The following is a 25,965-nucleotide window of genomic DNA, read 5'->3' as shown; positions in this document are numbered from 1 at the left end:
GGACTGGTGGAGGCCTGGAAGGGCGGGACTCGGGAGGAAGTCTGGCGGTGGGCGTGGCCGTCGGCCCTAGTGGCTCCAAGAGAGGCGGGGCGGCCTGGGGCCGGAGGGAAGGTTTGAGAGTGACGGGTCTTACCCTGGTCGCCTGCTGTCAATCTGTATAGGATGCTGGGTATTGTGGGACGCTTGAGTGACAACAGGGTGACTTCATTGGTCAGATAGTGGTCCTGTTTGAAGAGGAGAGAAGCCTGGCGCGTTGTCAGGAGCCAGGGAAAAGGTGAGCTTGGCTGCCAGAAGGGGCACGGGTGGGGTAAGACTGGCGATCTGAAATTGAGGCCTGAAAACACGAAGGGGAGGGTCAGGTCTTGTTGCTTAATGTGTGTGGAGTTGAGGAGGCAGAGAAACTTGGACGGGGAGAACAGAAGGAAGTTGTCAGGGTGAGGACGGACGTTTGGAAAGGGAAGCGCTTGCATTTGGCATTTGGCAGCCAAGTAGGGCTTGAAATATAACTTAGTGATACAGTGCTTGTCTAGCAGACCCTGCCTAGATTCTGTCTTCAGTAATATAAAGGGGGAGGGGACAGATAAAGAAACTTAAGTCCCAAAGAATAAAAATGTGAAAAAAAATTACATGTACTCAGTAAAATTTTCGTGTTATATGGAAAGCAGTCACCATTAAGATAGATTTCCCACTTTCTGACTTGGAAATTTTATGCCTTAGTAATAGATCTTAAAGTTCCATATTGGTTTTTCCTGAACAGAAAACACATGTTTCTGATTGTAAAGCTGTGTGTGTGTGTGCGCGCGCACACACAAGGTATTGTGTGTGTAATGTATTTGGTAATGCACTAGAGTATATGGGAATCCAGACCCATGTGTGCAAATACCACTCTGCCTTATTGTCTTCAAACAGGGTCCCACTGACCCTGAAGCTCAGTCATGGTTCTGGCTAGTTTGATTAACTGGTCAGTGAGCTTCTGGGATCTGCCTTTATCCACCTGTATCCAACCCATAATGCTGGGTTTACAGGCATGTACAACCATGCTTGACATCAATTTAATTTACATGGTGCTGGGGATTCAAATTTAAGTAGCACTCTCACCCACTGAGCCATCTCTCTAGCCCCTGATTATACTCCTTTCATTTCCTTAAGAAGAGTTGTTCCTCCTGTCTCCCCAAGTCTTAGTCTCTGCACAACCAATATTCTTAGCTGGTCTTCGAATTTCTTTTTCAGGTACAACTGATGAGAAAAAAAGAACAAGAGAGGAAGGGAGAGAATTCTGCTGCCAACATGCAGAGAAGTATTATGTAAGGTCCCTGCCATGCTCAAGGCACTTTCTATTGTAATGTTTCCTGGGAAACTGAGAACTAACATTCACCCCAGATAGGGCACTGATGACACAGCCAAAGAAACGATTTCACCCAAATCTAGCTTAGTAAAACAGTGAGTTACAGTGTTATTTATAGGAAAGCTGATGCCTCAGAGGCAGACATATCACTCCAAAGACCACTCCAGCATGGGTCATGACTCCTGAAAGCTGCATCCCTGGAGCTCTCTGGTCAGCCTGCAGGCAACTCCACTAAAGAGTGCCCTCACCATCAGCAACTAGCGAGGGGCTAGTGAATCTTGTAACTTTTTGAGCCTCTTCAGTGTCTTAGGCTTCCTGATGTTTGAGCTTTCTACTCCTTGCAAGAGGGTGTGTCCACATAATACATTCTCTAAAACTCTGGGCTTTCTGCTTCATGTCTGCGTTTTCTGAGAAGAAATTTCTGAGAAGAGTTGAGCGGTCTGAAAAATGGGAAGTGGGACATGGGTGAAAGGTAATGACTCAGTTAATTCATGAATTAATTTTTGGTTACAGGGTATGAATCCCAAATGCAGTAGTTTCCAGTCATCAGTTTTGCCCCCTGGGAACATGAGGCAATGGCTGGAAGCATTTTTGGTTCTGACAGTTTAGGGGTCTGCAATCTGCTTTTGGTATCTAGTGGACAAACGTCACACATGCACTGTGCCTCCCTCAGTGCACAGGACAGCCTCAGTGCTAGTTCAGAATCTGTGTACTAATGCAAGGTAGCTTCAGGAGCATGACAGGGGAAGGCACTTGGTTTCCATAGTTGCAGACTTGGTTAGATCCATCTACTAAAACATTGTCATGGTCTGTCTCTCTGTGGTCAGCTCTGCTCTCTCTGCTGTTGCTCTCAGGCTGGCTCTCCCAAGATTAGCAATCCCAGGGCACCAATTTCCTTTATATTTTCTGTTTGCTTTTATTTTTCTCTCATTCTCACATATATTACATCCTGACTGAATTTTTCCTTCTTTTTACTTCTCTCAGCCCCAATTCACCCCTCTTCCATTTCCCTTCAAAAAATGAGCAAGCCTCCTAGTGCACTGCACACCTATTAGCCATATTGGCATAACAAGTCATTCTAAGTCTAGGCACAAACCCTCATATCAAGGCTGGATGAGGTAACCCACTAGGAGGAAAAAGGTCCCAAAAGCATGCAAAAGAGAGATAACCCCTCCCACTTTTAGGAATCCCATAATACAAAGCTACACAACCATAACCTATATACAGAAGACCTAGCTCAGACCCGTATACGGTCTGTGATTGCTGATTCAGTCTCTGAGCCCCTATGATCTCTGCTTGGTTGATTCTGTGGGCTGTGTTCTCCTGGTGTCATTTACCCTTATGACTCCTACAATTCTTCCTCCCCCCTCTTCTGTGGGGGGTTCCTCTGGCTCCTCCTAGTGTTTGGCTGTGGCTCTCTGCATCTGCTCCTGTTAGATGAAGCCTCTGATGATAATTGGCCTAGGTATCAATCTATGAGTATAGCAGAATGTCATTAGGAATCATTTCATTGACTTTTTTTTTCCTGATAGTAATGTTCGGTTCTATCCTGGGTCTCTGGGCTGTTCAGCCTCTGGTTCCTGGCCATCCTCCTCTTTCCTTAACCCAGAGCTATTAATAGTTGAGTTTTGGCTTGTGACAATCAATGGTGGCTACAGGTGTGCAGTGCTCTGTACTGATGTTTAAGGCCTGGGTTATCATGTAACATAGGTGTAAGTGTTGGTCACTCATGTACCAAGAGAAAGAAGGGTGTATCCGATAAACAAGGGAAAGGAGGGAATAGATACCAACAGACTTAGACCTAATCATCTACTCTAGATTCCTGGGAAACAAATCCCTAGGCACTTACGTGATAGGAAACCTGGGTATGGCCTGTCCTGAGATAACAACTCTTTATATGCCTTTTGTTCTTTCACTTTTTTTTTCGTGTCCTTTATCACCCCCTAACCCCCAAGAGTCCAGAATAGAATAAAAATCCAGGCTCTGCACTACTAAATCCCTTCCGTTGTCCCTCTCCCACATCCTCAAACACTCCTTAAAGTTAAAAACGTAGAGGAATCTACATGACTGGGGATGGTGTCTAGAGCTGCAGGTGTGCAGGTGTTCAGGGCATCAGTGATGTTAATGACTCACATCCTTATGCTTCTTCAGGTCATTTTTCCAACCCGCAAAAGAAGGTAAATCGAAGAAGGTGGAGAAGGAGACACCCAGCAACATCAGAGAGAAGGAACCCCCTCCAAAGTATGTAAAGGGCCGGGACAGCATATGCCTTTAACAGTCAAGATTCTATTGTATGCATGTGCTAAAAACCTGCTTCAGATGTATCAGGCCTCAAAATGATATTTAGTTTAGATAGCTAAGAGCCAACAACATTCTTGTCAGGACACTGTTTGCACAAGCTTTGCATTTGTTTTAAACCAGATTCTCCATGGGGTAGTGATGTTGACCATATTTTGATTCATACATTCTCAGGAAAGATGCTGGGTCAGAGCATAGATATGAATACATTTGGTTCATAATCTCCAAATTGAGATGTTGAGCAGGAAACTTCACTTCCTTTGTCCCTTCCTCAGGAGTAAAAAGGTACCTACTATCCGATAGGCTTTCTGCATGGGGTCAGTGAGTACATGTGTCTTTTTGTTCTTGTTTTTTAAGACCTGGTTGTCCTGTAACTCAACCTGTAGATGAGACTGGTCTTAAACTCACAGAGATCCACTTGCTTTTGCCTCCCTATATTGGGATTCAAGGCCTGTGCCACCACTGCCCCGCCAGATGTGCCATTTATAGCACTACTTACTGCAGAAGGGCACTCTGCATGTAGGAGTCAAGATATAAATGTTGAAGTAGGCCATTGTGTCATATACATTGTGCAAATGCATAAGAATGTTTCTTCTCTGTGATTTCCGTAGGTCATGCTGTGTATGTTATGTTATTCATTAGTTGACTTTTGTTAACATAGTACAGAAGCTTTTTTTTTTTTCCTTTTCCTGTTAAGGAACACAGGAGCTCAGTTCTTTTACTTTTTATGTTGTATTTCCTTCTATGGCTATCCTAAAGAAATTATATAGCATTTCATTTATGGAGAATATTTAGGTTGTTTTCTTTCTGTGGGTATTACAGTTCTATATTAATAGATTTGCTTTTATTTTTAATTATATGTAAGTGTAATTATGTATGTAGGTATTTTGTCTGACATAGGTTTTTATATGAGGAATTGTAGTCATAAAAACATTAACTCAGATGACAAAGGAGAAATTTGACCTTGGGGCTAGAGAGATGGCATAGGAGTTAGGAATACAGACTTATCTTGCAGAGGATGACAGTGAGCTTCTCAGCACTGTGTCAGGTGCTCACAGTTACCTGTAACTCAGTTCCAGGGTATCTGATATCTCCGGCTTCTTGGAATACTTATGCCCATTTGCACCTATTTGCACACAGATGATGATAAATCCAGGGACTCAGCAGTTAAGAGCATTTGCTTCTCTTCCAGAGGACCTGGACTGAGTTTCTAAGTATTCGGGCTGTGGTCACAACTACCTGTAACTTCAGTTCCAGGGGGTATTTGGTACATTCTGTCTTCCACAGGCTCTAGGCATTCGTATGGTATATAGATGTAAGGTAAACACTCATACACATGAACATAAATGGATATATATTTTTTAAATCTAAGAAGCTTTTTTGAACTCTTCACTAATCCTTCCCGGAGGAAGTACTGCAAGTAGTTTGCAGTGCTCTAGCAAACACATTTATTGACATAGTAGATGCTTAATAGAGCTGATGAATGGGCAAGTGTCTGTCATACTAGACTACAGGGTCTACCTGTTTGACACTGTTAGAGCTCAACTGGCATGACATATAATCTATATACATTCATAAACACCTTTAGCTTACTTTTAAATAGCAAGGATGAGACTATTATATATGTAAATTGCTTATATAGGTTGTTCATGGTATTATACAGAGGCATTTACTCAGAAAACAGCTTTCAAGTATTTTCTGTGTGCCAGCACAGCTCAGGACGCTGGATTTTGAGGTGAACCAAGTGGATGGCCATCCCTCTACTTTCCATAAAGCTCATAGAACTTTTTTTGTGGCACTGAGCATTAACCTACTTCCCTCTTTGTAAGAAGTTATATAGGATTAGGGCCTGTCTCCAGGAAGTCAAGAATAAGGAGTTGCTGATACTCATGATGGCCTCTGTTCAGACAGTGAGCTTTCTGAGGACACTCAGCACTTGAGTGACTGCCACTGGCATGCATGACACTATGCCTGTGTCCTCATAAGCTGGAAGATCTGAGCTGACATCAAGGGGACAGTGATTTAGAATATATGTCCCTTTCCTCATGTAAGACTTCAGGCTGTTGTGCTGTTGCCTGGGTGACGATGTTTCCTGCTGAAACTTTTGTGACTAAGAGAGAGGTCTTCAGATGGATATTAGTGTCAAGAAACCCACCTACTCTTCATGACATGTGCTCATAGGATGCCTCAGGCATGGGATAGAGAAAAGGAGGAAGGGAAGGAAGCATACATACATATAATGAAGTCAAATATGGCATCGCACATCATAATCCCAGTGATGGTAAGGCGTAGGCAGGAGGATCAGAAGTTCAAAGGCACTGGGTTTGAGGCCAGGCCTAGCTACGTGAGACCATCCATTAAAGGAAAATAAAAAAATGTGAATGCCATGGAGACTCTTAGAAGATGCTCAGTGCTCATTGGAATGGAAGAGAAGGGAATGCAGAGTTTCGTGGGTGTTTTTTTTTTCCATGCTGCCTGCCATGTGTTCCACATCTCCCTCCTATCTTCCAGGTTGGCGTTGAAGGAGAGGAATCAAGTGATGCCTGAGAGTGATTCTCCAGTGAAGAGGCCAGAAAGGAAGGTGGCCCAGGTCCTAAGCAGTGAAGGGGAGGACGAAGATGAAGCCCCTGACACCCCCAAAGTCCAAGTAGGTTCCAGCAGCCTGCTGATGTCTTTTTAGAATTTAACTTTTGTGCGTGTGTGTATATATCCTTGCCGTGCACGTGGAGGTCAGAGGACACATTCACATGAGTTGTAGGAATTGAACTCTAGTCTCTAGGCTTATGAAGCAAGCACCTTTACCCATGAGCCTGCCAGTTTCCTACTCACCCATGCGGCCGAGTATAGTAGCAGTGCAGGAAGACTCTGGGGACATTGTTCAGGAGACTGGCAGTCTCTGCTGTTGTTCTTGGAAGCAGGAGGGTTGGGGTACAGGGTTCCAGTCTATCTTTTCTCTGGGAGGTGGGGCTCATTTGACCCCTCATACTTCAGGCACCTCATGGAGAACATACCTGTGGTGCTGGATTTTCACTGTTTTTATCTAGGTCAGGTACCTGGAGTGGATTATCTTAGGGTGTGGGCAGGGCCTTTTGTTTCTGGAGCCTCTGGGGAAGATGACTTTCATGTCTTTTTTCTCCATTAGCTGAGACAGTGTTACATTCTCTGTGCTTTCTGTGGTCACGTTTCCTTGTGACTCTTCTACTTATTTTATTCTTAAACGTGTGTGTGTGTGTGTGTGTGTGTGTGTGTGTGTGTGTGTGACATACAAGCGCATGCCATGTGTATGGTATCACAAAAATTGTACAATTATTAATTATTAATTGTACAAGAATTAGTCCTTTCCTCGGATCTTAGAACTACAAGGGAGGCTGAAAATGTGGTCCTTAGTCTCATGACCACACTAGTTGCAAAGGAGGCAAAGAAATAGAGTACTCAGGCCCATGACTGTATTAACTCCAAGGGAAGTTGGTAGATCTTTAGTTAGGCCACCCTATGTGTAAGTGTAAAAGGATGATTCTGTTACTTTAAGAGGCAGAATTAACATTGGGTTTCATACTGGAGTGAATCTGGGACACTAAAAGTTAGGTTGGTGGGTTTAATGATACTTAGGTGACAGAAGGTGGCCTGGATGGGGATGGGCCTGAGGAATCAAAGATGACGTTAGATATGAGAGGCTGAGTGCATTCTGCTCCGAAGCGTGTGGTAGCTGCAACTGCCAGGTGATGGCATACATCTTTATTCCAGAACTATTCTTTCTGTCTGCTTTCAGAAGTCTGTGTCAGACTCCAAACAGAGCCCTCCTCCCAGCCCCGACTCATGTCCTGAGAACAGTCCTTTCAGCAGCAGTCCCTCCATGGACATTTCCCCATCAGGATTCCCAAAGCGTCGAACTGGTAAGGACAGGCCAGTTCCATCCCTTCCATCCATACTGCCCGTGGTGATCGTCCTTGCAGTGGCTCTGATGGTAGAACTGTGGTGGTGAGCGTGGTTAACTGTCCCTGAGCTGTGGGACCTGTGGCCAACAACCTCACCTTTGCAGAGGTGTGGTTACTTATAGAATAGGTGGTCTGAAGTACAGTGCCAGGTGCCCAGAACTTCCAGGATTAAAGGCTGATTCATGTGAAGTGTATTGGCCTGACTTGGCCCACAGTCGGTGCTTGGTAAATGCGGGAAACTGTGATTGTCATGGGTCGTGATAGTTGCTGCACAAGGCTCTGAGTAGGAACACAAGAGTGCAAGTATGGAGACTTCTAGAAGAGCAGGTAACTAAGCTGAGCCCTGAAAGGCATAGGGAGCCAGGTGGGATAGGAGAAAGAAAGAGAATTCCAGGTTGTGTGAGTTGGGAACATTTGGATTACTAAAGTTTGGAGTTCTGTCACAGAGACCACGGAGTTCAGGGGATACCAGATGAAGAGACTAGAGAACATTCTAGAGAATCAGCCTGAGACAGGAGGCCTAGATGGAAGGAGAATTGGTATGGGGAAGGTCCAGGTGAGGACCATATGTAACCTGAGGACTGAGCCTGCTCTGACGGTTTGCAGTGTGGTGACTGAGATGGGTACTTGTGTAAAGTTTCGGTGTGGACCTCAGGAAGCTGGTAAATACTGTAAGATCAGAGATACTCATTCAGTTCAGCCAGTGCAGTCTACAGGCATAAAACTGAAAACCCTAGACGCTGCGACATCTCTGGACCCAAGCATTTCATACGGGGTGCTCCATGAGAGCAGGCCTCAGAAGGAAGTCTTTCCAGTCTCCCATGAGCAACTTGGGCTTGGAATCTGCTTATTAAGACGCTGTCCATTTTTAAAACCCTAAACATGATGTGTGAATTGACAGGTACGTACATACATGTCAGATTTTGAAAACTTAGTGTAATAAAAGTTACTTATTTTCTTTTTTCCCCTTTTCATACTGTGGCAAAATACCTTCCAGAAGCATGAGAAAGATCGGAGAGTTTATTTTGGTTCACAGTTTGACAGTGCAGTCTATAACGATTGGGAAACATGGCAGCAGGATCGTCTTAGGAAGCAGAAGCAGATAATGCTGGTGCTCAGTTCACTTTTTCCCTCTTTTTATGTATTTCTAGTTCCCAGCCCATGGTATGGTGCCACCCAAATTTCGGGTGAATCTTGTGCAGTTAAAATGCCAACAGGAATGCCCTCAGACACAGAGGTGCATCTCCTAGGAATTTCAGATTTAGTCAAGTTACAATGAATGTGAACTCACAATCAGCACTAAAAAGTGAATGCTCTGAATTCGGAATTGAAATTGTCTTCAGATCATGATGTATGGTTAAAACTAGGTTCTCCAGTTTGGCTTTTTTTCTCTTTAAACGCTCAAGTTTAATGTCACATGTGCAGCTTCCTGAATGCTTCAGTAGGGCACAGCTATTCACAGGGCTGCTCTGGGAGCTCAGAGGTCAGTTGTCCTTCTGAGTATGGTATCTAGTCATGGCATCTAGGGAAGATTCAGAAAAGGCAAGTGGACACTTTCCCAGATAGGTGTCACGTGTGCAAAGACTGAGAGGTAGGAAAAACTGGACACGTGGGAATTCTGACACTGATGTTTCTAGAGAATACAGTGTGGTCTGAAGAGGCAGCTTGAGGATAGTATGTGTCAAGAGCTAGAGAGGAGTGTAGTGGCTGGATCCTCAAGGTTTTCAGACACCAGGCTGAGGGTGCTGAGTACATGCTGTTACCATTGACTGGAGCTTGTTTCCGTTCTCAAAATGCAAGAAAGTGGGGAGGGCAGACAGAATAAACAACTCACTCAAGGTCACAAATTCCGAGCTACAGAGATGAGGTGTACATTGGGGTAGTGGCTATGGTAGGTAATCAGAGGAAGGGGATGGAGAACCTTCTGAATTGCTCCTTTCACCAGGCAGTGTGTCTGATCACTGGGGCAGCACAGAAAAACTCGTGATCAGCTACAGTGCTCCCTTTACATTTCCAGCTCGGAAGCAGCTCCCCAAACGGACAATTCAAGACACTCTCGAGGAGCAGAGTGAAGACAAAGACAAAGCAGCTAAGAAAAGGAAGAAAGAAGAAGGTGAGGGAGTAGGATGAGAGGAGCATGTTTGTGTGTGTCTATCTCAAGGGAGACACAATGGGGACCTGCAAGGGTAGGGGAGGTATGTGCCGTACAAGATGATTAGTCTGATATATTTCAGACTGGGGCCAGGCATGCTTGCCTGTGCTTGTGATGATAGCATTCAGGCAGCAGGAGGATCACTGCAGTTTGAGGTCAGCCTGGTCAGCATAGCAAGACTATTTTCAATAAATAGTTAAATGAATAAATTTTCCAGACCCCAGTACACAGGAGCTCATTGTGAAAGCTTTTTGAAACATTTATTGTCTTAATTATTATTTATGTATAATTTCAGTTTTATCTTGTTTTATTTAATGGAAATTATTTTTCATTGGTGGTGAGTTCCTCCAAGGGTATACTTAGAGACAACGGGAAACTAACAAAATTCCCTTAGCTAGCTTTTCTTGTAGCGTCCAGCAGGTGGCGCAGTGTTCCCGTGGAGACTGTAGACTGTCATACTGTTGAGTGGGGTCCCTTTATGTTGGAGGCAACGCAGGGAAACAGCCACTGAGACGGATCTATTGATCCTAGAGGATGTGTGTGATTCCACCAGTTGCATTTGTTGACCCAGCCAGGTTCTTGTTTATGTGAATAAGAAGCAAAATCTGCAGATGGCTGTTTCCCATTGACAGGTTGACGTTTAGTGTAGGCTTGTTTTCCAGTTGGCAGTTTGTAGTCAGTTAAACAATTTCATGGTAAGTTGGAGAATTTTAGCAATTCTGAGTATCTACTAGTAAAAGGATTATCTTTGTCCTAAGACAAATTTCCCCCAGGTTAGTGTCTGTAATTTTATCATTACCCTAATGTTCAGGGTAAACAGGTGCTCCACTACTGAGTTACATGTCAGTATCTTGTTTCTGAGACAGGGTCTCACAAAGTTACCCAAACTAAAAATGGAATTTAGTCCGTAGTCCAGGCAGGCTTTGGACTTGAGACTTTGCTTTAGACTGTCTACTGGATGGGAGTGCCTTTAGGTCTCACTTCCATTTCACTTTTCTGTCTGATATCAGACACACAGACCCCAACAGAAAGCCTCACAGAGGCTGAAGAGGCAATACAGAAGGAAGAAGAGGAGGGGGACCAGCTCACAGTATCCTCTGAGCCCACAAAGTCCCCTGGTGAGTTGCTTATTCCCCACTTTCATGATCCTGCTTGCGGCCTAGCTTGTCTGTGGAGGGAGGTTCAGTGAAACAAGGCACAAACTCCCCAGCTTGGGTTCAGTGGGAACTACAAGATAATAGAGGTTTTGCTTTTACATTTTGGGTTTGTTGCTTATTTTACCCCATGCATGTAGGAAGAGAAGAAAGGGCCCTCAAATAAAATGCTTTTAGACATTGTAGGTGTCAGTCAGATACAATAAACTGAGTAGGTGTTTATTAAGTGCAATGTCTAAGCTTAGTTACAGGATTCAGAAATGGGAGTGCTCTTACACCTTTTGTTCCTTGGTGTTCTTGAGACCCCTGTGCTTGCAAGGACACTTTTACGAATATACATATATCTGTTTTCTGTGAGAAAAATGGTACTGTTTGAATCATGCTAAGATTTTAGGTTTTTGTTGGGTTTTTTTTTTTGTAATGCTGATGGTGGAACCCAGGGCCAGATATATGCTAGGCAACTTTTTTTTTCATCATTTTTTATTGGATAGTCTCTGTATTTACATTCAAATGTTATCCCCCTTTTCCCCACTTCCATTCCCCTTCCTCCTCCCCTTGCTTCCATGAAGGTGCTCCCTCTCCCAACTACACCCTCTCCCACCTCAGCGCCTTGGCATTCCCCTACATAGGGAAAACACACCTTCACTGGACCAAAGGCTTCTCCTCCCACTGATGCCAGACAATGCCATCCTCTGCTACATATGGAACTGGAGCCATGGGTCTCTCCATGGTATTTTAGTCCCTGGGAGCTCTGGAGGGTTTGCTTGGTTAATAATGTTGTTTTTCCCATGGGGTTGCAAACCCTTTCAGCTTCTTCAGTCCTTTCTCTAGCTCCTCCATTGGGGTCCCTGTGCTCAGTCCGATGGTTAGCTGCAAGTATCTTCATCTGTATCAGTATGGCTCTGGCAGATCCTCTGAGGAGGCATCCATATCTGGCTCCTGCCAGTAAGCACTTCTTGGCATCAGCAATAGTGTCTAGGTTTGGTGGCTGCATATGGGATGGATCCCCAGGTGAGGCAGTCTCTGGATTATATTTTCTTTGGTCCCTGCTCCTCTGTTTGTCCCTATATTTTCTCCCATGAGTGTAGTGTTCTCCCTTCTAGGAAGGACTGAGGCATCCACATTATGGCCTTCTTTTTGAGCTTTATAAGATCTGTGAATTGTTTCTTGAGAATTCTAAGTTTTTTGGGCTAGTATCCACTTATCAGTGAGTGCATACCATGGGTGTTCTTTTGTGACTGAATTACCTCACTCAGGATGATAGCTTCTAAGAATTTCATGAAGTCATTGTTTTTAATAGCTGAGTAAAAGCTGAGTAGTACTCCATTGTGTAAATGTACCACAGTTTTGTATTCATGCTTTCTTTTTTTAAAGATTTATTTAATTTATGTATATAAGTACACTGTCACTCTCTTCAGACACACCAGAAGAGGGCATCAGATGCCATTACAGATGGTTGTGAGCCACCATACAGTTGCTGGGAATTGAATTCAGGCCTTCCTTCTGGAAGGAAGAACAGTCAGTGCTCTTAACCACTGAGCCATTTCTCCAGCCCCGCTAGACAGATGTTTAATTCTGAGCCATACTTCAGTCTTCTCACTAGTGGGAGAGGCAGGTACTCGGCCACTAAGCTCTAGCTCCTCACTGGGGGATTTTTTTAACTTTTTTTTTAAAAAGGAATTATTATTTTATGTATATGAGTACACTGTTACTGTCTTTAAACACACCAGAAGAGAGCATATCCTATTACACTTGATTGTGAGCCACCATGTGGTTGCTGGGAATTGAACTCAGGACCTCTGGAAGAGCAGTCAGTCAGTACTCTAATTGCTGAGACAGTTTTTCAGCCCTCATTGGAACATTCTAGGCAGGTACACTACTACTGAGCCACACCTTCAGATTCACTCGGGGATTCTAGGTAGGTGCTCGACCACTGAGTCACATCCCAGCTCTGTGTTTTTTGTTTTTGGTTTTTGGCTTGGTTGTTGTTTGTTATTTTTGTCTGAGACAAGATCTTACTATGAACTGTACGCTGTCTTTGGAGTTTTGCAATTCTCTTACCTCAGTGTCCTGAGGAGCTGGTATTTCACACTGATGCCCTCCCAGCTGGGAGATGATGTTTCTTTCACTACCATTCCTAAGTTTTTCGTTTTTGTTCCAGTGTCAGCTGTGCTTTTATTAACACTGAGGAGTGAACATTAGGCCATTTACACAGCAGAAGGAGAAAGGTCAGAAATGCTCAATTTTCCACTCACAGGGTTCAGCCACTTTAGGATCTTAATAGTTAGAGGTAGAAACTTTTTATATTGTTAATTTTATGGGGGTTTCTGCCCCGTTCTATACTGTTTTGCTCCAGAGTAAGTGACACAGAGACATCAGATATTATTAACAAGCTGCTGGCACTGTGCTGGGTAGATTATGAGCTATTCTAACCTGATTATTAATAACCAGATAAATACCCTGTTACTTGCCAGTCGAGTCTTGCTACTTCCATGTGTATTCTCAAGGTGAGCTTCTTTTGACTATGTACTTGTGGTCCATCCTCATCTTCCATCCTAGCTCATGGCAACTATCTCCTGCTCCCCCTTTTCCTTCTCTCCCTCATGGTCCCTACCTAATATCACCTCACTCTACCAAAGTCCTGCCTTCCTCTTTCTACACCCCAGTCACAGGCTCTCACTTTTTACCAATCAGCGATTATTGGGGAACATTCTACACGGCACATTTGTTAACACAATGTCCATGTCCAGACCACAACCTGATCTTGGGGTACAGAGCTCAGCTCTCTGAATATACAGAACACAAGACTAACCCCAACAACTGTTTATATCACCATCTACCTTTTCTCATTTCAGAGTCAGTAAGCCTGACAACGGCCGAAAACATTCCAGTGTGTAAGGAAGGTGTGAAACAGAAGCCTCAGGAAGAGGAACAGAGCAAGATTTCTGCCAGAGGTGCCAAGACATTAAGCAGTTTCTTCAGTGAGCACCTTTCTCATCTTTATCCAAATGGGCTGTGTAGGCAGCAGATTGTGGGGCTCTGTTTAGACAGCGCTGCCTGAACAAGGCACCAGAGTTGGGCCTGTGAGGAGTAGGGACCCTCTACTTCCTGTGTTCCCTTGTAGCACCCCGAAAACCAGCAGTGAAAAGTGAAGTCAAACAAGAAGAATCAGGCACTCCAAGGAAGGAAGAGTCCAAGGGGTGAGTCGGTGCCCAAGTCTGAGAAGCATCTCCTGCACAGTCACATTCTCTTCTCCATGTCTACTACTCAGCCCTAGCTTGGGTTTTCTACTCTTGCAGGGCTTGGTAATTGGTCAGTGTTTTAGATACTTTTGGACCCTATTGCAAAGCCTTAGAATACAGGCAGAGTAAGAGCTGTTTCGGCAGTTTGCATACCCACTACCCACTGATTGGTTGGTGTCTTGTCTGACCTCCAGCTTCCAGTATGATCCCCAAAGAGCTAAGGGCATACAACAAGGTAATCATGGTAGTAATTCTGGCCCCTTATTCCTACTCCCCTACCTAGAGTGGTTGTGTATTCTTCCCAGGGCAAAATCTTAAGCCTCTTTGCCCAATGGTACCACTTAGCACTCTATCCTCACTTCTTATCACACTGATTCCCCCATACTGAGCTTATCAGGCTGAGTGCATGCTCTGGAAGCAGCAGACATTGCATTGGAATCTCCTGAGGGCCTCTCTGCCAGCACTGGGTGGCTAATGGGTATGGATCAAGAGCCACTTCTTTTTCTTGGTAACCACTATAGATTAGAGTAGTAGGACTGATTAGGTTGCTAAATAATGGTTTTTATTGTGATTGGGTCATTTTAAACCACTAGCTATGAACACAAGATTTGTTGAATGGATAATCAGGTGGATAGATGGATACATATCCTATAGAGAAATGGGATCAGACCCCATCCATGCCGTACTGAAAACCATATATGGGCTAGTTACAGCTCAATGGTAGACTTGTCTAGAATCACCAAGTGAAAGGGTAGGGGTGGTGGTGGTAGGAGTGTGGGGGGTGTGGTTCAGTGGTAGAGCACTTGCCTGGAATCTACCAGTGAAGAGATAGGAATGTGTTGACCTTTTCACATAGTACAAGCATTTCTTTGAAAAGTAACTTCTTAGACTGAGAGTATCCCAGTTTCAACTTCCCTTTGCCTCTATAGAACCCTGGATCCAGCAATTTATAATCCTTCCAAGAATAACTACCATCCCATTGAAGATGCCTGCTGGAAACATGGCCAGAAGTAAGGAGTTAACTTTCCCATGCTGTCTTAAGTTCTGTCCCTGTGACTATGGGAGTCTGTCATTTTGGCCTCTATTGGAAGAGCTGTCACTTCTCTCCCATTCCTGTTTTGGGGACATTGAATTAAGGGAAAGGATAGTGGATAGTTGCCTTTGCATTTTTCTCCCAGGAGGATGTGAAGAGGTAAGATGGAAACAGGATGTTATGGCCTATTCAAATGCTTCTCATATCTCTTTTCTTTTCTCAGGGTCCCTTTTCTTGCTGTGGCCCGGACGTTTGAGAAGATTGAAGAGGTTTCTGCTCGGTAATTAGTTATTTAGGCATTGGCTCTGTTCTCAGCATGGCATTGTGTGCTGCCTTCTGCCCTTCAGTCTTTTCTCACCGCTTCTCATGATCACTGTCCAGTCACAAAAATGGCTGACATAATTTTGAGGCCCAGCCTGAGAAGATCCTTAGCATTTCTTTTCTTTTCTTTTTGTCTTTTGAGACAGCGTCTTTCTATGTAACACTGCCACTATGTTGGCCAGACTGGCCTCGAACTCAAGAGATCTACCTCCTCTGCCTCCCAAGTGCTACTATTAAAGGTCTGGGCCCTATGCATGGCTATAGCATCATTTTTGATGATGTAGTCTCTTGATCTAAGTGGGTCTAGCCTGTGCTCAGAGGCTTCATGCAGTCAAGATAACTCCGAATGTATCTGAACACTGATGTCTTAACACTGATGCACTATGAAAACTCTCTTGTTGATTGTAACTTAATTGTGCCGTTCTAAAACTTTTCAGGTGACCTCCCCTGTCAGAGTCAGAGGTTGAGAGCGCTTGTGAGAGACACAGGGATAGCCAGGTCTGCAGGGTTAGGAAACAGATTGTAGGAACTACAAGGGGTGTATCACACTTGTCTGGTTTCTACATCTCAAGTGAACGGAAGTCTAGTCTTGGTTATAGTGAGGATGACCTCGCTTGCTGAGCTTCTGCAGAGCCTTCCCACCTGGTGATGCTCCGTGGCAGCGTCCGTTGTCCATGCTGGCTTCTCTCCCAAATCCTGTCCTTCCCTGGCCTCCCATACCTAGGCTTTCTTTTGTGTGTCTAGGTGATATAAGTATTGTGCGGTGTACCTTTTCAGTTCTCCATGTTGTTTAAGCTTTCCTAAACAGCCCCATAATACTCCTTTATTTTAGTACATCTTTAGGCTGCCCTCGGTGCTTGGTCCTTAGAAATATTTCCTTGGGAATGTTTAAAGACTTTCATTGGATAACTCCATGAGGCAGTGGAGGACATGGGAAGGACCTTGAGCAGAGTACCAGTTTATGTAGCTCAGAAAGTGGCTTGTAGCAGCAGCTGGGTGAGGCAGCCAAGGGGACAGTTGGCATTGCTCTGCTTCCTGTGTGCCTGTGGCAGGTTTGCACGGCCGGCCTCCCTTTCTAAGCTTCAGTTCCCCCCTTGAATAAAGGGAAGAGCATATGATCTCTGTTTTTATGGAGATTGAGTTTATCTACATAACATTTGGGGAGACTGCTTGTGGAGAATCTCATACATCCTCTACTTGTAGGGAACTGCAGGATGGCTGTTCTGTTCTGACCTGTAATTCAAAATCTTAGGGTACAGCTTTTTTTTTTTTTTTTTTTTTTCTTAAGACTGGTTTTTTTTTTTGTGTTGTTGATGTCTTATTCTGGTTTAGTCAGAACCAAGATGACCAGAGTCAAGAAGTTGACACCAGCTGTTAGTGACAGTGATTCCCCCTTTCATTTGCATTGTGACACTTGCCCTTTTGTGTCCTGGTTTCCTGTCTGGGATTCTGACCCACAGTGTTTCACTGGCCTCTCCCCTCCATCTATCTGTATTCTTTGTGACTTTGCTACTGCTGAAGGTTTTGGTGGTTCTGAGTTTGGATCAGTAGCCCTTTCCTCAGAATTAGTTTCAGACAATGATTTTCAGACGGTGCTTATGATGTCACTGGTCTGGTCCTCCATCACCCACCTGGCCCCAAGGCTTTGTGCCTGAGAGTGCCGCCTCATTCTTGGCAGCCTTGTGGGGACTTCCTGTTTCCTTTCTGACCTTCCCTTACGGTTTTACTTCTGCTGCTGCCGTAGGGCAGCAGAAACAGATTGCCACTAGGTGAATTAAAACAGTAGAAAGTTATGTCCCCACAGTGCAGGAGGCCTGAAGTCTAAAGCTAAGATGGTGGTAACAGTTTGGTTGTTGGCAGGCAGGTTAGGTCCTCTTGAAGCTTGGAGAGAGAACTTGACCCACCTTTTTCCAGCTTCTGGGACTCCAGCCAGCCTTGATATTTCTAGGCTTATATGCATCACCATGTCCTCTTCTGAGAGGCCCTGGGTATAATAGTGCTCACCCTTATCTAGCATGCTTTTCTTTCCATCCTTAATCATTCCTGCAAAGTTCCTGCTTCCAGATATCTCACAATCTGGAGTTGGGCAGACAAGGGTTTGGGGAAGAAGGTGTCTATACATGCCAATGTCCAGCAGTTTTTTTCTGCATCAGCCATCCATTCCTGTGGTCTTTGCACAGGGATAATAAGGTGGTTCTGTGATTTTCTTTTTCTCTTGTCTTTCTAAAAAAATTGTTCTTTAGGCTTGTTCTAAAAATAACAGCCATTTACTTACTTACTTACTCACTCGTGTATGTATGTATGTATGTATGTATGCATGTATTTATTTATTTATGAATTATTTAGAGACAGGTCTCATTTAGCTCATGGTGGCCCTTAACTGCTCTTTCTGCTTCCACGTGGGTCTCATATTCCAGTGTGTGTGGGAATTTGTTCATGCTGTGAAGCATTCTATCAACTGACCTATATCCCCAGCTTGCATGGCTCTTTAGTACACCATGTACGTTGGGCAGACAGCAAGCACACAGTTACTGTCTGTGTCACAGTTAGACAACCATCAGTTTTAGTTGCTTGAGTGTCCTAGAGTGAGCAGCCTTGGCCTAAACCTCAGCCTGATGCTTCTTAGGTTCCTGACATTGGTCAAGTTTTTCTGTGCTTGTTTTCTGACCTGTAAAGTTGGGATAATAATGTCACCTGTCTCAGAGTGGGCATGAATTTATCAATTAAATTGTGGAGTTTAAAACCAATTCCTTCTTGAAGCAGTGTCTGCAGGGCTGCTGTTCTCTGTCAGTGATTACCACCATCTTCAATTGTCATTTTTTTTCAGTCAGTCAAGCAAGCTGTCAGTGTTCCCTTTGCTCTTTATCCTTCTTTCTCGTGTTCTTTCATTTTTCCTTTTAACTTCCTACGATGTCACACCCCACTGACCTTGTCATAGATGGACACATCCTGGCCCTTTTTTCCAGGCTCAAGATGGTCGAGACACTGAGCAACCTGCTGCGCTCCGTGGTGGCCCTGTCCCCTCCGGACCTGCTGCCCGTTCTCTATCTCAGCCTCAGCCGCCTTGGGCCGCCTCAGCAGGGACTGGAGCTGGGTGTTGGTGACGGTGTCCTCCTCAAGGCAGTTGCCCAGGCCACAGGTAAGAGGGAGCCAGCAAGACGGAGCCCTGGAAGTCTGTGAAAGAGTTGGGACTTGGGGATAAAGGAAGAGGCTAATGGAAGAGTACTTGACAAAGCCGGAGTTTCAAGGTCTGGGCAGCATAGGGCGGGGAGGCACAGCTTGTGCTGGGATAGGAGCTGCGGGACGGAGAGGAGGGGCGATGAAAGCCATTGAGTTGTCTTGACTACCTGCTTATCCATCTTGCCAGCCTCCTGCTCTTACTTCAGATGTGCCATATTAGGACTTTGTTTTCAGCCATAAGCAAGGTCAAGGCTCAGTTGATACCTTTTGAAAGGCAGAACAGTAGAAACACAATAAACAATAGGCTGGAGACTGTTAGAGACACCAGCTAAGGAATGAACAGGCAGCCCTCCACCTCCACTGACCCCATCCCATCCTTAAGTTTTAGTTTCATTTACTCATGCTCACCCAGCTGCTCGTCTTTCTCAGACTGTTGCTTAGGCTTCTTACACTAACTTAATGGGAGCAGGCACTTACTAGTTGTACCAAGGAAGCAATGTATAGACAAGGGGAAGTCCCATCAACCCAGATAGCTAGAGAAACAGAGAAACATCCAGTGAAGAGAGGCAGGTTGCTGCCGTGTCCTCTCCCACTTTCTTCCCTACTTCCTCTATCAAGGTCGTCAGCTGGAGTCCATCCGGGCTGAGGTCGCTGAGAAGGGGGATGTGGGGCTGGTGGCCGAGAACAGCAGAAGCACTCAGAGACTCATGCTGCCTCCACCCCCACTTACCGCTTCTGGAGTCTTTACCAAATTCTGTGACATTGCCCGGCTCACTGGCAGTGCTGTAAGTAGAGCAGGGTGGCTTATCCCAAAACCCAGATGTCCCGGGACCCAAAGCAAAGCTCATGGCAGGGACTGGAGAACCTAGCATCTAATGCCTTGTCTCCTGGGTGTCAGGACACTTGTTAATGCTTATTGGACAAAGGGAGAGGCAAGAGAGCCAGCTCATTGTCATTGCCCTCAGATTAGGACATTGCAACAGGTGGTGGTGGTCATGGCAGTAGCAGCTTTTCTAAAGCTGAAAAGTGTTCTCTGATGGTTCCTTGCCTATTCTTTACTTTGTTCAGTCCATGGCCAAGAAGATGGGCATTATCAAGGGCCTTTTTGTTGCCTGCCGCCACTCAGAAGCCCGGTTTATTGCCAGGTAAACATGGGGCACATGAGACTGGGGAGGCATATGGGCCTAGCTAGTGAGCACTTGGCAACTGCAGACACTAAAACCCTGACTGCCATCTCATAAGAAAAGTACCAACATGACCGAGTTCTGACTTTGCAGTTGAACCCCATTTTAGTTACCTTTGCTTTACTGTTGTTAGACCTCTTGGTGGAGGAAAGGAATATTTTAGTTCATGGCTTGGAAGGTTTGTTTCCATCTTGGGGAAGGCGTGGTAGGGTTTGTGGCAACAGGACATCACAGCAGACAAGGAAGCAGAGTAAGACCAGAACCAAGGCTTGTATAACCTCCTACATAATGACCTAGTGACCTGCGTCCATTGGGTAGGCCTCATTTCTTGAAGTTTCCACAGCCTCCCAAAATAGTATCACTAAGCTGTTGACAAGCATTTAAAGTGAGCCTGTGGGGAACATTTCATATCAAACCGTAATTACTACCTGTCATGGGCTAAGTCTCCTCCATTAGTAATGCTGCCTGGAGAAGGGTCCTGGAGTTCAAGGGTAAATCTTGTCATTGATTACTGATGTCTGCTTTGGCCTGAGTTGAGCATAAAGCTGTCATGACAGTGGAAGGCAAGTTACTGCTCTCTCTTGAAGTGTGTTGAAGCAGTGTTTGGTGTTCTGCCCTGTACCTACTGGTGGATGCCATCTAGTCTCCCAGCCACTTTGAGGTAAATCCTCCTGTCCTCACTGGAGCTGACAGAGGTGGAGGTGCAGGCAGTGTAACCAGCCAGCTTGAGCTGGGCCAGCCAAGTCAGGTTCTGTTTCAGTGTTTGCCTGTAACTTGCACTCCTCAAGCCCCTACCCACTCGGCTGTGAGTTTTCTGTCTCCCAGTGTCCATTGGTCATGGCCAGCTCTGGGTGGCTGTGGTTTCCTTATTTTTAGGGGTTATGTGATGTCTTGGGTCCCTTTGAGGCTTTGAAGACTGTCTGAATATTGAAGAGGTTCCACAAAAGGTGGAGATTGGGGAGACAGGAGCAGGCAAAATGTGGAGGGCAAGATGACAGCGGCCAGTCAGTTCACACCGCTACTCTATCCTCAGGTCCCTAAGTGGGCGGCTGCGCCTTGGGCTGGCCGAGCAGTCGGTGCTGGCTGCTCTTGCTCAGGCTGTGAGCCTCACACCCCCTGGCCAAGGTGAGTATCCCTGACCCATTTTTGTCCCATCACTGTATTACTGGGGCTTCTCTTTTCCATCTGTTGCCCCATTCTCCTCCGAGAATGCATTTGGACAGCCTACCTCATTCTTTGCCCTGTCATATGCCATACACCACCCTCCATGACCCTTGACCCTTGAATAACTGAGAAGCCTTGATCATTACTAAGCTGCTGGTGGGTCTTTTTATAGAATTCCCCACAGCTGTTGTGGATGCTGGGAAGGGCAAGACAGCAGAGGCCAGAAAGATGTGGTTGGACGAACAAGGCATGATCTTGAAGCAGACCTTCTGGTGAGATGCAGGGTTGGGGCAGAATAATGACCAACATGTGAGTGACTCATGGGGCTCTTAATAACAAGGGATTGTGGTCTAGACAGGGATGGTACTGGGTTGTGAGCAGTGAAAGGCAGAGACAGCATTTGAGAGATGCCCATAGTTCCAGCCAAAGCCCTAAGGTACCCAGAGAAGAGGCCGGTGACTATTCATAATGAATATTACAGTGCAGAGAAGATTAGGTCTTTACAATGAGCCACATGGAGGAACTTTGGTCAGCAGCTGACATAGGACATTAACTGACCTGATGACCATACCAGAGGAAAGAGGGACAGTTCCATAAATGTCCCCAGTGCACCTGATTTGCGCCTTTCTGCCTTGGGTGCTGGGTACACATCAGTGACGAGTTTCTCACAGATCTCCCAGTGGCTCAGCCTCTAGAGCATCCATGATCTGCCAAGTTGTCCAGCCCACTCTGCCCGGTCCCAGACTAGCTGCATCAGTCAGCAGTATCTTTGAGTGGGACACAGTCACTGGGACACGAGCAAGGGGTAATGGAGGATGCCGTCAGCATGATGTGTGACAGAGTAGAACACCTGGTGACAGGAGTTGGGGACATAGTCACAGAGGTAAGTAGAGCCCAGGTCTGGCATGTCTGAGGGATCTCTGTATTTGCACTTGTATGTAGACAGTAGAGTTTTCAAGTTAGGAGTTTGTAGAAAGAACCTTTATGGGCTGGGTATGGTGGTACACACTTGAAATCCCAGTACACTCTTGGAACCTCAAGTTCTCTGCCAACTTGGGATATGTAGCAAGATCCTGCCTCATAAAATCAAGGAGATGACTGCTTCCTTAGAATCCACCAGTGTGGGGCTAAGAGTGCTTGCCTGGAATTTGTCACTGCCTGCCTAGGTCTGTCCTATCTGGGTTGTGGGTATGGCATAGTCCAGCAGCAGAACATTTTCTTCATATGTCAAGGCCTGGGTTCTACTCCTTCTCCCAGCACCATGGAAGAAAACAAAAAACTTTGCCATCTTACTCTTTTCTCTCCAACCCATCCCTAGTGAGGTGCCTGACCTGGATCGAATTATCCCTGTGCTGCTGGAACATGGCCTGGAACGTCTCCCAGAGCACTGCAAGCTGAGCCCAGGTATCACTCCGTAGGCCCTCAAAGCTGGGCAGCTATCTTCCATGGAGTAGGTGTGAACAGTTACACCCAGACAGTTTCTGAGTATTTGTTCCCTTTGGTGAGGCCCTTATCTTTTCCCCCTCAGGTCTCCCTTATAAACTGAGCAGGGCATGGGTGCAGTAGCAAAAAATGCCCAGAAAACAGTGGCTTGGCCACAGAGAATTTGTCATGTGCAAACATGTTCAAAGTTGTGGCAACATGTTTCTGTGCTCCAGTGTTCATTCAGGGACCTGGATTTCTTCTGTCTTGTTCTTCTATCTGCTTCCTTTCACTCCAAAGCCTATATGATTAGGGCAACGGTGGAGGTAATCTTGCTTGTGAAGGGTATGACTGATGTGACCATATTACTTGTCCTTCTGTTGTTACTTCTGTGGCCTTTACTAGCTTCCAGGGAGGCTGGTATGGGGACACAAGTCTCTCTTCTGGAATGGGTGGTCCTCTCTCTTATATGATGTCAGGAAAGTGAGTAGTAGGTCCAGAGGTGCATGGGTAGCTTTTGCCTCTCCCTCTAATTTCTTATCTGTTGCCTTTCCTCTTGTCCCCACTAACTTGCTTTCCTCCCAGGGGTCCCTCTTAAACCAATGCTGGCCCATCCTACTCGGGGCGTCAGTGAGGTCTTGAAGCGCTTTGAGGAGGTCGACTTCACCTGCGAGTACAAATACGATGGGCAGCGGGCACAGGTATGGGCAAGCACAGCCCTTCCTGTGTGAGGAAGGTGCTCAGTATACGGGGCCTAAGTGGTCACACACACCACTTTAAATAGAAGTTTTTAAAACAACACCACCACCAGGAAAATAAAAGACACAGGTTGCAGGTATCAGGAAACTTGAAGTGATTTGCTCAGATCTGTGTAGCAACTTTTTGAGCTTCCCAACCAACCTATGAGAGAAGGTGAGATCTGAAGATGGTGTCACATAGGAAGAACTTGCTTGACTTCCTCTTCCTTCTCCTGTGACGGTAGATACATGTTCTGGAAGGTGGAGAAGTGAAGATCTTCAGCAGGAACCAGGAAGACAACACAGGAAAGTATCCTGACATCATCAGCCGCATCCCCAAGGTGAGCATCGGCCTGCTGGGCTAGTACAGCCTGCTCTGGACCAGCCTGGTACTGTGGGGGTGGGGCTCATTAGGAGGAGTCTGGAAAATATAGATCTGCATATAACAAACTTGGCTTCAGTGTGGCCTGAGCAGATGTTGCTTATTTCTCCAATCTGGAGGTAGGCGTAGGCTGTTTTCATTCCACTATCTCTGGTTAGCCAGCTTTTCATCCCCATTCTTGTCTCCCCATAGCCACCACATTGCAGACACAAACAAACAGAGAAAGGGTTTTAGGCTTATGTCCCACCCAGCCCACTACCCCTACTAGCTTCAGCTTGTGAATACTGTCTAATAGAGGTTCCTATGAATCCCTTTAGTAGAATCCTGTGTCAGGCTGGAGTCTGTCTAGTGGTGAGGCTGAGAGAGGACCTCAAGGGCATTGTCCTGTGAGCAGCTGGAACTTTATACGTAGCTCAGAGGCAGAGCAGGGCTGGGCCTTAGACCAGGGGTTTTTCTGTATCCTGTGGATATTAAGAATTGAACTCGGATCCTCTGCAAGAACATTGCTCTTAACCACTGAGCACATCTTACTTTTGCTGTATCCCAGAAGTGGCCTTATGCAGCATGTTGTCTTCTGTGCCCGTTCTTATTCAGCAGGTGTTGATTAGGCATCTGCTGTGTGCCATGGCCTATGGAACCATAGCCAGGGCTTGCTGCCTTCATTGGAGATGGGCAGTATGGACTCTGAGGAAAAGGTCCAGTGTCTGTGACTGAGATACTGCTCAGTGGTTAGAACACTAGTCTAGATAGAGTCTTAACAACGAGAACCTGGAGGTGTGGCTCAGTAGTAGTGCACTTGTCTTGAGTGCACCAATGATAGAGCCTTGAAAACACTAGTGAGGGATTGGTAGTGTTGCTCAGTGGTAGTAGCCTGGCTTGTGCTACCCAAGACCCTATGTTCAGTCTCTAGCACTGAGTGAGGGAAAAGGAGTTTGAAATAGGACTTTCTGTATTAAGAAAGCAGAACTCTTAAACCAAACAGCTAGCTCTGAGATGCAGTGTGAAAGGTGGTTCCTGGCATTGTACCTGGGTAAAGAAGGCTTTTCAAGGAAGGCAGACCACAGGAAAAGGAGGAAGGCAAACCAAACAATGCAAAGGCCCAGTGTTGTGAGACATCTGTTCCTCAGAGACACAGAAAGTGAAGAGAGGCTGAGGGGACCAGTCAAGGAGAGAGGATTAAATACAGCAGTAATAATCAGGGTTTGTGACAACTATGTTGGCTGCTAACCAGAGACTATTGCAGTCTGGGTCAGTGCAGGATGGAAGAACAGCAGTTGGGGTGGTTGAGGTGGAGACCATTTGGCTTAGTCACAGACCTCAGAGTGGAAGTACTGGGTTCACAGGAAGTTGACTGTGGTTAAGAGAAGAGTCAAGTTTCTCTTGCTGCTGCTGTGTCTGGTCTGTGGTACCAAATGGCAAGTCATCAGGAAAGCTAGGGTACCTTGGTGAGGACTCAGGAAGAATTTACCTTTTTCTGACTGCTGTGCTTTGTGAGAGGAGTGGGAGGGTGAAGAAATTCATTGGCCTGCTTCTGTCTTTTGACCTCTTCCTTTTGTAGATTAAACACCCCTCAGTCACATCTTTTATTCTGGACACTGAGGCTGTGGCCTGGGACCGGGAAAAGAAGCAGATCCAGCCATTCCAAGTGCTCACCACACGAAAACGCAAGGTAGTCCCACACTTTGTTTTTTTCCTCTTAGTTCTCTGAGGACTACTTGGTTCTCTAAGGAGCAGAATGAATTTGAATGTAGCTCTCTTAGCGTTGGTAAAGTGGCCACCATTGTCTGAGCCATCACATTCTTATCCCAGCGTCCCAGTCAGGGAAGATAGAAGGGTCCTTTTCCTGTATCTGTCATTTCACTGTGGAAGCCCTATTGAGGAAGTCACATAACTTGTACCTTAGTTTATATTTAGTTGGCTAGAATTGTGGCATTTTATCATCATTAGCTACAAGGGAGGGTAGAAAAGCAAATCGTGTGAAGGAGAATGGAGTCAGGATTTCCCAGGATCCATCCTCATTTTGGGCTTATGCCTGCAGCATTGCTGCCTCCTAGGCAGTGTGACCTTAGCTTGGGGCCGGAGTGAGGAATGGTAGGGGTCAGCCTGAAGTGTGATGAGATAGGGCACAAAATGCCACCTCCCCTCCCCTCATGCCTGCTCTTCTATTCTGTCCCAACTAGGACGTTGACGCATCGGAAATACAGGTGCAGGTGTGTCTGTACGCTTTTGACCTCATTTACCTCAATGGAGAGGTGAGTTCTACTCTCTGGCAGGTTGAAGTGAGCTTGGAGCTGTCTCTCAGGCTTCCATTTCTGATTCTGCCCTAGCATTGAGCTCAGGCAGTGGTTCTCTGAAGTGTTGGCTCCGAAGGCCAGAGACCTCCCCAGACTCCCTTGCAGGGTGCTTTTGAGGACTC

General features: G+C 45.7%; 1 protein-coding gene across 1 annotated transcript in view; it reads left to right on the top strand.

The window, feature by feature from the left end:
• The first annotated feature begins 164 nt into the window (after positions 1 to 164).
• LIG1 (DNA ligase 1) overlaps positions 165 to 25,965 on the top strand; it is a 32,651-nt gene continuing 6,850 nt past the window's right edge. The window contains exons 1-21 of the mRNA XM_080908165.1: positions 165 to 274; positions 1,231 to 1,304; positions 3,497 to 3,586; positions 6,155 to 6,290; positions 7,413 to 7,536; positions 9,596 to 9,691; positions 10,741 to 10,848; positions 13,740 to 13,865; positions 14,009 to 14,084; positions 15,056 to 15,136; positions 15,383 to 15,439; positions 18,447 to 18,619; positions 19,279 to 19,445; positions 19,729 to 19,805; positions 20,878 to 20,969; positions 21,181 to 21,280; positions 22,327 to 22,412; positions 23,016 to 23,131; positions 23,413 to 23,508; positions 25,108 to 25,218; positions 25,730 to 25,801. Coding sequence (XP_080764291.1) covers positions 1,240 to 1,304; positions 3,497 to 3,586; positions 6,155 to 6,290; positions 7,413 to 7,536; positions 9,596 to 9,691; positions 10,741 to 10,848; positions 13,740 to 13,865; positions 14,009 to 14,084; positions 15,056 to 15,136; positions 15,383 to 15,439; positions 18,447 to 18,619; positions 19,279 to 19,445; positions 19,729 to 19,805; positions 20,878 to 20,969; positions 21,181 to 21,280; positions 22,327 to 22,412; positions 23,016 to 23,131; positions 23,413 to 23,508; positions 25,108 to 25,218; positions 25,730 to 25,801 — 2,049 coding nt within the window. The 5' untranslated portion in view covers positions 165 to 274; positions 1,231 to 1,239. The remainder of the gene's footprint in view (positions 275 to 1,230; positions 1,305 to 3,496; positions 3,587 to 6,154; positions 6,291 to 7,412; positions 7,537 to 9,595; positions 9,692 to 10,740; positions 10,849 to 13,739; positions 13,866 to 14,008; positions 14,085 to 15,055; positions 15,137 to 15,382; positions 15,440 to 18,446; positions 18,620 to 19,278; positions 19,446 to 19,728; positions 19,806 to 20,877; positions 20,970 to 21,180; positions 21,281 to 22,326; positions 22,413 to 23,015; positions 23,132 to 23,412; positions 23,509 to 25,107; positions 25,219 to 25,729; positions 25,802 to 25,965) is intronic.

Source organism: Micromys minutus, assembly GCF_963924665.1.
Source record: "Micromys minutus genome assembly, chromosome: 32".
In the NCBI taxonomy this organism is placed as follows: domain Eukaryota; kingdom Metazoa; phylum Chordata; class Mammalia; order Rodentia; family Muridae; genus Micromys; species Micromys minutus.
This window is presented reverse-complemented; position numbering and strand designations above follow the sequence as displayed.